Below are 11584 nucleotides of genomic sequence, written 5' to 3'. Positions count from 1 at the left end.
CCCAAAAAAAAAACCTAATATATGCAGGCCTTAATACCAGCCCCTGGCAATTAAAAAAAAAAAAAAAACTGGTATAAAAAAATTAAGATTTGCACTTAAATATATATTTGTCTCTCTCCCTCTAAAATATTTAGATATTGCCCTATAAGGAAAGAAAGAAATAAATAAAATTCGTGCCCCTTTAACTATAAAAACAAAATAAATAAATAAATATGGACTAAACAAAAATCACGCACAAAATAAGAAACACTTATTTTGTATATTATATTTTGTTGATGTATTTTATAATATGAAATATTTAAGAAATACTTATTTTGTATGTAGTACTTTGTTGAATATGAAATAGATGTTAGTTTTTATTTTCATAATTTTTTTTTTTGGTTTTAAGCTTTGGCCCCCCCAAGGTACGAATCCTGGTTCCGTCCCTGGTATTTAGAAATGAATGAGAGTTTGAGATTCAAAAAAAGGAGCTAAAAAGTTCTTGTTTAGCCCTCATCCATTACATTTTTTTTTGTTATAACAAGAGAATTTGAACCTGAGATGTCTCGATCGAAAACAATAGAAGGTACCGGTTGAGCTACAAAGCTCTTGGCATATATAGGATACTTGGTTACAAGGAATTGGGAATATTCTTGACAATGACAGCTGGTGAGGGAAACCTCATCCCTAGGACATTTTGACTCTTCCATAAAGGTTATCACAACTGTATATACAATATAAACTCCTATAACAAGGTTCAAAGGGCTTTTGCGTATAATGCAGTAATGAGAGCTTAGCAATTTTGATAATAGTTTTTTGAACGTCTCCAACAACGAATTTAGCAAGGCGGTATGGCTTGCAAGTCACCAAAATAATTTGAAAACAAATAAGAACTTTATATTTTGAGCAAGAATATGCCAAAGAACAAATGTCAAGAAATAACCTAATCAGCTCCAGCTTGCAAACGTTTTTAAGTTACGCGACTCAAACTAAAAAACAAGAAGCATATCACAACGTATTCAGTTCTGATAAGCGCAGATAATATAGCCCTCACTAACTTAAATCCCTAGAAGAATGAATCAATAGGCTACCGTCACTCATTTTATTAGGTTATGTTCACCAAATGCTATAGTGCCCGTTTGTTTCAGCTTTTAGGGGCTGAAACACGCGTTTGTTTAAAAGTTGGACAAAAATTACCGTTTGGTGAAGCAGAAACGCAACTTTTATATAAAAGTTGCGTTTTGGACGAAGGCATAAACGCGCAAGACAATTATGGACCTCTGGAGGTCCATAAACAAAAAGTCGAATGTGCGTTTGAATGGTATCTGTGGGGCTCTACCGAAAAATACCAAATTACCCTTGATAAATGGCTTCAGTTCTCACGCGGTCCTCATTCTTCTCATCTCATCTCTCTGCTCTGCCCTCTCAATAACAAATTTCCAAATCCAAACACAAAAAAATCTATAACAAATTCCCAAATCAACTAAGGGAAAAAAAAAAAAAAAAATGCAATCCCTTGCATGGGTGTTTACAGACGATGTTCTAAGAGAAGGGAAAAAAAAGAGAGGAAGAATGACTAAAGGAGAGCTCTGTGAGTCTGTGGAATGTTCAGGGAAAAACAAAGAGCAGAAAAGAGTAAAGGAAAAAAAAAAAAAAAAAAAAAAAAAAAAAAGGAGAGCTGGAACGTTCTGAGTTTGGAGGAAGTGGTAGGTTGCAAAAGAGGAAAGAAGTAAAAAAAGAAAAGTGTAAGGGTACGTGTGTGGAGGAGAAAAAAACAAAGGAAAAAAAAATGCGGTATGTGTGTGGAGGACAAAAAAAGAGGAAAAAAAAAAAATGGTATCACAATATTTTCACAGTACTTTCACAATAAATTTTAAGTGGTAGGTTATTATTAGTTAATATTGGTGAGAAAAAAATAATTTTAATAATACGTTCAAATTAAAATCAGTATCAATTTTTATCACAATATTTTCACAATACTTTCCCAATAAATCTAAAGTGGTAGGTTATTATTAGTTAATATTGGTGAGAAAAAAAATAAATTTTTTAGAAAGAGAAAAATATAATTTTAATAGCACGTTAAAATTAAAATCAGTATCAATTTTTATCACAATATTTTCACAATAAATCTTAAATGGTAGGTTATTATTAGCTAAAATTGGTGAGAAAAAAATAATTTTTTTAGAAAGAGAAAAATTGATTTAAGTATGATGAAGTAGTTGATTTAAATATGAACCAAACTCACATCCAAAGAAAAAAAAAATATATATATATATATATATATGAAATAAACTCTCTTATATATACATTGTCCTTTTTGGTAATTTATCCCTCAAACTGCCACTTTTATAAGTGCTAGCCAACCACTCAACTTTTTCAAAAAGCACTTTTTAACAGATTTACCAAACACTTAGCTTTTTGAAAATGCACTTTTTCATTATACTCTTTTTGAAAACTCAACTTTTTCATTATGCACTTTTACAAAAAGCTGAACCAAACTCACCCATAGTCTGTTGCAAAATTTGGGAAAGGGCAAAATAAATCACAAATGAGTTGAAGCCAAAATCAGGTATATCAAACTGCTAAAATGATATAATTCTTTAGGAACTCTATATAATAAGTTTGACCAATTCTAAACTATCTTGTAGATTCTCGATAAGAACCAATTAAACCAAGTGTACTATACATCAGGCAGAAAATTGCTGCTTCTCCAGATCATTTTTCATAGTCTTAAATGTAAGATTAATCTATATGACCACCCCCTTCCAAATTTATTGGCAATGCAAGATATGATAATCTTATAAAATAATGAAATCGACAACAAAAACTTGTCACAACAAACTTCATCTTTATTACAACTATTATCTACACAGAAACCCAAACTCATGTGAAACAACTGTTCACGATATAGGAGATTATAGTCAACAGAAATTCTATTCTGAAGCGGCACCTAAAAGCACTAGAATGTGGTCAAAATCACCATTTCTACACTCATAAGCTAGGAAAACAGTATAGCTTCCATCCCGTTATCTCTAGCAAATTATCCAGCAGGCGGCTTCATACATACCTAATGAAAGAAACAACATCAATAACAGGCTCTAGAAGATTTTGATCATCAGGCTTTTTTTGCTTAGAAAGGAACCCAACATCACAGTTTAGATAGCTGCAGAACTTTACATTTCAAGTGCAAAGTATATAGAAAATTCAGAAAGTGGCACCCAAATATCACACTCCCAAGGAATCTATATCTAAAGAATTTCTTTTTTCTCTTTTTTTCCTTGTGGGTTCAGGGTAGTAAAAGAAAACCCCATTTTAAGTCTTTTCATTCTATCAACTTGAACTTTAAGTTTCTGTGGCAAGCAACTGTTGGAAATTTGATGAAAATACAATCATATGTACCTATGGTTGAGTGACATTTATCTTTAATTATTCTTCCCCAATATATTATTTAGGAACACCACTGCTTAAACAAGGTGATATTATTGTAATTGTGATATTTTAGCCTTGTAGGTGAGGCAGAAAACATTATCATAAGAAGTCACCAAAATAGTCCCTTGAGGCGCACGTAACTGTTTTAAATTTGTTTTAGTTTTAGAAGTGGCAAGATGGCAAAAAGTGTAAAGTGCCACAAGTCCCCTCTACACCACCACCCCCCCCCCCCCCCCCCCCCAAAAAAAAAAAAAATCCTTTATTTTTTCTTTCTTTGGTGGGGGAACGTGATCAGTTTAACTGGAGCTCCATTTAAAGTATCCAAAAGCATCATAATCAAAGCCATCATGTAGGTGTGACATACCTTGTTTAAGTGCTTCCACGTAGTCCTAGAGATGCACTGCGCCAATGTCTTTTCTGTGACATAATCTGCTTATACATAAGCTGGTATCAGCAACCATATTTCAGGGAGCAATAAAATCTTCATGTGGAGCACAAAAAATTCAAAACAAAAATAATTTTTGCTAATGTGAGTGTCCAGATCTCTTCAAATACTTGACTATTCACTTAGGTGTGTGTAGTCCCCCCATCTTACATACACCAAGTGTTAACAAGGAGGAATCCCTTGGTGGTGGCCCAAAGATACAAGCTAGGAGTTTTAAACCTAGAACCTTATGGACCTCACAAGGCCTCGACAACCCTAGACCAATCCATTGAGGTTTAAAAAAACAATAGTACAATTGACAAAGTAAGGAGTTGCTCTAAGAAATATCATATCAAGAAAATATTTTCTTGAATATTTAAGGTAGGGCTTTAAAGTTTAAAAATTGGCTGACAAAATTCTCAGAGAACAAATCTTAAGGAAAGACATGTCATTTAATTCTTGTGGCCAAGTACCTCAACACCCAGCTGAAAACCTGAAACTCTACGGATAATTGATCCTACAATCTCCCACACAAGCTGCAGCAGATTATTGCACCTAGATACTGTATACAGATGATTCAATATATAATGGTAGCCTCTTCACATGCGCTACGGGTGTTCAAAGGCTTTTTTTTTTTTTTTTTTTAAATAAAAAGAAATTTCTTAAGTCGTACCACAAGTAGATAAAGTTTAAGTATAAAACATGTGTCCAAATTTTATGAAATTTGATTTTTTTTTTCTTTTTTTTTTCACTTTTAATTACCTTTTTATTCAATCTTTTGTTTGATAATGTAGCTATATTACGTGGGTGTGTGTATCTGGGGTTAGTGAGTGTAGAATTTGGTGGGCACTTTTAAATTTCTCAATTTGCCTTTGTGTAGTTAATTTGTCTTATTGTTAAATCACTTTTGATGAATTACTGATTTTACTAAGGATATATTTGGTAAACTGTAATAAACCTTATAATTATAATGTAATAGTTATTCTTATGATTTAACTCTTCAATGCCTTCCAAAAAAAAAAAAACTCTTCAATAGTTTGGTTATATTTTTATTACAACGAATAGTCATTCCTTATAAATAGATATTCTTTAAAATGAGAAATAACCATTCCATTCTAAAAGGGTTATTCCATAGTAGGTGTAGTAATTTCTAAAATTAATATATTTCCAAATAAATAAACTTTCTATATGCATATAACAATTATGAAAATAAAAAATATCAAAAAATAACCAATTTCTCTCTCAAATTCAAAAAATATTATTTTTTAGGAAATATAATTATGAGTAAGATATTTCCTAAAATATATCTTAAGTTTTATTCTAATATTACATCTCACAACCAAACTTATGAAAAATTTTAGTTATTCTGTTACAACACATTTTATTCCTAGTAGGGGCTGAACTATGAACCTCTTGTTTTGATACCATGATAAATAACCAATTCTTTCAAAAGTTTAAGTTATTAGGAAGTGTTGAATTTAATTGTTTAACCATAATTCTAAAACTTTCAATTGAAATTTTATCTCTTTTTCTATCATCTTAATTGGCTTGCCCACAGTTGAAAGGCTAAAAGTAAGGAAAAATTGAATTAGAGTGAAAATAGGAGTGAGGGTATCTTATTATTAGTGGGTATTGTGTTTTTTGGGCATTTTAAGATATTTTAATTTACTTTTCTATCCTCATTGTTTGATATTTCTATTTAAGTATTTTTAACTACATAATGGGAGAAGTTTTAACCAAATAGAAAAATGGAAACCAAAGAGATTTAGTCTCTTACGTAATAAATATTAATGCCACTAATATAGAAGAATCTGACTGTCGGGAATAATAAGCTAGTATTGCCACTCTAACTATTTGATAAAGAAATAGCCATGCAGTGATTAATGAAAGAAAAATTTTACAACATACCTTAGAGGATGGAGGGGGCAAAGAAGCCTGACGAATGGCTTTTCCAGGCTCTGTTAACTGCCGAATCTCTCGAAGCTGGCTTGCTATATCCTCCAGAAGTTGCAACTGAAAATTTTCCCTTCCCTTGTTCCCCAAACTGAACTTTAGCTTCTCTCTTCCTTCTTGCACAATCCTTAGTCTTTCATGAAGCATCTCAACTTCGTTATCAATTTTTAACCTTTCATAATCAATTGAAGACATTGAATTTCTGCGTAAATCAATTGCAGACATAGAATTCCTCCGTAAATTAGAAACCAAAGTTTTGCCGCGCAAAGGAACTTTTGGAGGCAGTCCACTAGTTAAGTCTGACCTGCTTCTGTTGAAGCCTAGCCCAGTCTCCAACCTACTTAGGGTTAGACTATCATCTATTCTGTGAAGGTTCGAGGAGGCATTCCTTAAAAGCTGTTCAGTCTTATTTACTCTGACTTCATTAGACATACTAGACTCATCATCAATGACATGAACATCATGAATATGAAGCTCTGTATCAGAAACTGAGTTATGTGAAACTTTGGTTTCCCGTTTTGTTTCTTTTTCAGGCATTTCTGCATAATCAACATTATGTGAAGTAACCTTATCTTCATTACGTGATTCGATTGTCGTTGTTGCCAGTCTTTGGGAGAGAATTATATTATCACTTTGCTCCCATCCTTCCCCAGCTGGATTATTGCTTTCCACATGCAAATTAAATCCCTGAGTACTTGACTGATTTGATTGTGAGCAAGCCTCTTGTGTTTGCAATTCTCTTTGTTGAGTAAGAGAATTCTCATCCATGGAGACCATACCCTTCTCTTGAAACCCATCACAACTTACAAAATCTGGATGCTTGTCAGTACTTGGATGCCTATGACTACAAATGTCTCCTTTTGAAATGTCAGCATCTTCATCCAATTCTGGATATGGCAATTCTTTACCAAAAGCAATAGTACGATTTTGCAAATCAAAAGACTCCTCATCTCTAGAACTAGTTGTGTTTTTCACCATTTCCTTCTCATGCATGGATGAGCTAATCTGCCGCAGCATTAGCATCGGGTCTTCACTTGAATACAACAAAGATGATATTCCTTGTGTTTTTGTGGCCTCCACGTCAGCATCCAATTGATCATTTCCAAATATCATTTGCCTGCAAGCTTCAACATCCTTCTCTAAAAAGTGTTTTTCCCTTTCTCTCCTCAGTAAGATCTCTTTGAGAATGTTCATTTCCTCAGCATCATAAGCAGATTTTTCTTCTATCAGCCTCTGGTATTGCTTAGCTTCCATTCCAATCAATGCCTTCTCTTCTTGTAGACGCAATATCATAGCCATGGTTTCATCTGCTGCAGTAGCAGAAGCACTTCTCTCTTTCTCAAGTTCAAGGTACAGAGCAGCATGAGCAGTGCGCTCTTCTTCAAGTGCTTGTTCCAAGACTCGGATTGTATTTGTCTCATCACTATTGCTCATGAACTCTGCAACAGGTAATGCCTCAACATATTTATTTTCGTCAACAAATTCATTCAATTCAAAACCATGTAAAACTGTTTTGTCTCCAAATTCAAGAACAAAGTTACTCTGCTTCTTCTAGGAAGCTTCAAGCCCCATTGAGCATCTACTAAGGGCTACATTCTCTTTTTCATATGCAATGTGTGCATTGTGTAAGAAAATTAGTCAATTGGAATGGAAAATGTGGCAACTTCATTTTACTCTAGACGACAAAGATGTTCGGTGTGATAGATTCATCAAATAGGCTCATTTGAAAATGAAAGTCTTCTTCTTACTTTCATTGGTATAAATTTAGATATAATCTTATGCTTAATTAAACAGCAGGTCGTTTAAAATAGGATGTTTTAAAATGTCACAATAATATATTAACGATCATTTTACTACATGGGCATCTCCTGCATTCATTAAACAGCATTTGTTATTAAAAAATAAAAACACACAGGTAAATCATAAAACTTGTAGAATCTAGTATTATTGTTTAAAATAAAAGTTGATTATAGCAAAGTAACATTAACATGAAAGACCATCACCTCCAGAATTAACAGGAACAGAGGTGCCTTCTTCAGTAATCTGAATCCCTATTTTACCAACACTAGAAGGAGTCTGAGTTGCATCCAAAGAAAAAGGCGAAGACTTGCCACAGTCAACAGCCTTTCCTTTGTGCCGGTGGCGAAGAACAAGTCTCTTCCTCTGAACACCTCCCTTAAAATGAAACCTCCCTTGTTCCCCAGCTGGAGAGGTACCAAACACAGAAGCAGCTTCATTATTATTCCCTTCCACCAGACTTCTTCCCCCAGTAGATGATGCTTCACCGACATGCCTCTTCTTGTGATTCCTCTTGGGGTGTTCAGGATCAGAATCAGTATCAGCCCATATTGAATTGAAAGGAAATTTGTGCTTCACCAACAACAGAACCGAAGCGGTTTTCTCAGGTGGCCACTCCACTAATGCTCTTTGTCTAATGGGGTCCCCAGGCAGACACAATCCGAACAAACCCAGAAATTTGGAGGCCAAATAAGCAATTGTTGATGCAAATAGCAAGAAAAAGGCTATACCCAGATCAAGAAATGCACCCACTAGTCCACCGAACGTCCAACAATGTATTATTGCATCGCAACTCATTTTCTCTCACTATTATTATTATTTTATAATAACATATATACAATCCCACAAACCAATTTTATTGAACGCTCTCTCTCTCTCTCTCTCTCTCTCTCTTCAGTAATCAATTGCACAGAGATATATCTGAAAAACAAACAAACCATTTTCTTTATTTAACAATAAAATTGAAGCTTTGTTTATTTGGTTACTAATAAAGAAATGAAACTGGAAAGTGTTTTACATAATACTATTTTACTAAGGTGGTATGGGTCATACTCATAATATAATATGAAGTCGAAAAAAATAATTGAAAAAAATAAAAGAGATGTGACAGAAGAAAAGGAATGAGAAAAAAACAAATACCAGTGGCGGTGGAGAAATTGGAAATGGATTGAGGTTGAGGAAGGTGAGATTGATTTTACTCTGCCTACCCTATATCTTCTTCTTCTTCGGTGCTAACAGCCAACTCTCCACGAAAAAAAAAAAAAAAAAGTGGATTTCGATTTAAAACTAAAATGCCCCGATATTATCGTGACGAAAGCTGTTTACGTTTCCCAATACCAATACAGATACGATTCTCTAGGGAAAATAGTCAAATGCAAAAATAGTCAAATACTGTTTTGACAAAATTTATAATAAATTAACACTGTTTTAAAAATATATAACAATTTATCATTTTTTTTAATAAAAAAAAAGTATAAAAAAAATAAGGTACTCGATTTAAGTGAAATTGAGTAGTCTACAGTACTCAATTTCCCTACATTAGTTTTTTTTTTATGCACATTTTCCATGTTAGCATTGTCACACTCACGACTTACATAGGAACTCGAGTTCACTGAACTCGAATACCATTTAGAACTCGATTTTGGGAAACTCGAGTACTAAAAAAGTGGTACACTATTATATATTTCTAAAACAATGCTAATTTATCACAAATTTTACCAAAACATGGTATTTGCCTATTTTCACCCGATTCTCCCTCACCACCTCAATTCTTTATTTTACCTATTTTGGGCAAAATGTAAAATCACCCCTGCCCCTGCCATCATTCTGCACAGGCTGAAGAATTGTTCAAATTACTCCTTTCTTTTTTTAATCTTAATTAGTTTCCTTAACTATAATAATAATTGACTACTAAAAAGTAAAAACAGGGCTGTGTTGTACATGTATTATTATTTTAAAATTAGTTTTATTTTTTATATACTAAGGTAGACAATTCTTAAATCTCTAATATCACATGTCAATACTCAATATAATAATACAAAATTAATAATATAGTGGTCAATTTGCAACTAACCTAAACCTAGACATGGCAAAACGGGCGGGACGGGGCGGGGCAGGTTCGGGTTGGTCAATCGTTGTGGGTCAAACGGGTCACAGGTCATTTTAAGCGGGTTAAAAACGGGTTCGGGTCAATTGAGTTGTGGGTCGGGTCGGGTTGACCCGTATTTTTCACATAATTTTTTTTTTTTTTTTTTATAAAGAAAACAACATGTATTTGCCATTTGGAAAAGCTATGCAACAAATTACTTAATGTAAAATGCATTATTTTGAATTCACCACTTATATTAAGAATGAACTCAATTAAACTTATTAATACTTATTCAATAATTTTAAAATTATACAAATCCTAACATTGCTATCTAAAACAAAATAATACAAAGATAAGTAAAACAAATACACAAGTTTTATTTTTACATAATATCAACATTCCAAAATATAAAACAAAATTATAAATGACTTATTGGATAACTCATTTGATAAAGAATAAAAACATATAAGAAATTTATAATCTTGAAAATTAATTTTATAATTTATTATTAACTGTGGCTGGCACTCTATTTCAATTGAGATATACATTAAAGTTTGATTGCTTACTTATTTGTAAATGGTCTCTTTTATGAATATCATATCATTGTTAAGCAACACACGCTCTAGGAAATATCATAATTTATTTTGAAAAGTCGTTTATTTTGGATATAAATTATTTAAAAAATATGTCTAAGCATTCATAATTTATGCTAATTTGATACTTTGGCTTCACTATTTTCACACTTGTGAATGTTTCTCACACATGTCTATAATTTTAAACCTATGTTTTTAACTCTACTGTAACCAGATTATCTTGGCATGTACTTTACTTTTTGATATCTAAAAATCTTTACTCATTACAGAATGCTCAACCATTTATCTTTCAATTAATTTACATACAGTTATGTAAATATATCAATTGTTTCCTTAAAACTCACAATAAACAATTAAACCAATGTTGTCTTAATTTTACTTTTTTTTTTTTACCAAAAAAAAAAATTTTAAAATAGTTCAGATCGGGTCACGGGTCAACCCGTTTTTGCTTCGGGTTAAAAAAATCAGGTTCGGGTCGAGTCAGGTCAGAAAATTCTAACCCGTTTTGCCATGTCTACCTAAACCCCGAGGGGTCTTCTTTTTACACTTTAGCTTTTAAAGGGAAATTAATTAAAACTTCTATCTATTCCATTTAACATTTAATTTTATTATTTTAATCATCCAGCTTTCTCTTTCCATCACTTTTTTTTTTTTTTAGGCTGAAAGGAGAAAATTATATTAAGTTAAACTTCGAGAACAGGTATAAACAAATCCTTTAAATAACTTTCTAATTTTTATTAAATTAATAACTTTCATAAAGGAGCTGAATGAAACCAAAGTTTCACGTTCAGTTTTGAATTAGAGATGTTAAAAATGATGACTCAACGTCGACTATAACCCCTAGCCTTCCAAGCTAATGATGTGGGTTCGATTCTCGCTACCCACTTATGTCTCTATATTATATATATATATATATATATATATATATATATATATTAATTTATTCTCTATATTTCTAAAATTATATATTATATTTAGAATATGCTTAAATATTTAGAATATGTTTAATAGTAAAAGTTATATTTTTTATCTATTATAAAATAATATATTATTTAAATTCTATATTAAATAATCTCTAATATAGAGGATCTAATTATAATTATTCATGTAATGAATCTAATTTAATGTAATTATTTATGATATCTATCTAGTGTGATGTATGGAATATATGACAATGGTATTTCTATTGATTGGTCATGTCATATAGGCTCGAGTCCGGCATCCAATTACTTCGATTTGAATTATCCGGAGGATGCTTTATATCAAAAAGATAGACAATCAAACCTATTTCTCGATTCAATAAAAGCCCAAAGAGATGAA

General features: G+C 32.1%; 1 protein-coding gene across 1 annotated transcript; it reads right to left on the bottom strand.

Moving 5' to 3' along the window:
- Nucleotides 1–2696: 2696 nt before the first annotated feature.
- On the bottom strand, nucleotides 2697–8826 carry LOC115994090. The gene is made up of 5 exons (XM_031118117.1): nucleotides 8723–8826; nucleotides 7789–8503; nucleotides 5741–7224; nucleotides 3773–3837; nucleotides 2697–3046 (listed from the first exon to the last, which is right to left on the bottom strand). Exons 2-4 carry the CDS (start codon nucleotides 8378–8380, stop codon nucleotides 3778–3780), a joined length of 2136 nt encoding a protein of 711 aa, XP_030973977.1. The 5' UTR covers nucleotides 8381–8503; nucleotides 8723–8826; the 3' UTR covers nucleotides 2697–3046; nucleotides 3773–3777.
- Nucleotides 8827–11584: the final 2758 nt, after the last annotated feature.

The sequence above is a fragment of the Quercus lobata genome, chromosome 6 (assembly GCF_001633185.2).
Source record: "Quercus lobata isolate SW786 chromosome 6, ValleyOak3.0 Primary Assembly, whole genome shotgun sequence".
Taxonomy (NCBI): domain Eukaryota; kingdom Viridiplantae; phylum Streptophyta; class Magnoliopsida; order Fagales; family Fagaceae; genus Quercus; species Quercus lobata.
This window is presented reverse-complemented; position numbering and strand designations above follow the sequence as displayed.

Coding starts and splice junctions, on each gene's coding strand:
- LOC115994090 (XM_031118117.1), bottom strand. CDS start 8,380: ATGAGTTGCGATGCAATAATACATTGTTGGACGTTCGGTGGACTAGTG. Junction 7,225..7,788: donor TGTTCCTGTTAATTCTGGAG/GTGATGGTCTTT, acceptor TACCTGTTGCAG/AGTTCATGAGCAATAGTGAT. Junction 3,838..5,740: donor TGCCCCCTCCATCCTCTAAG/GTATGTTGTAAA, acceptor ATGTATAAGCAG/ATTATGTCACAGAAAAGACA.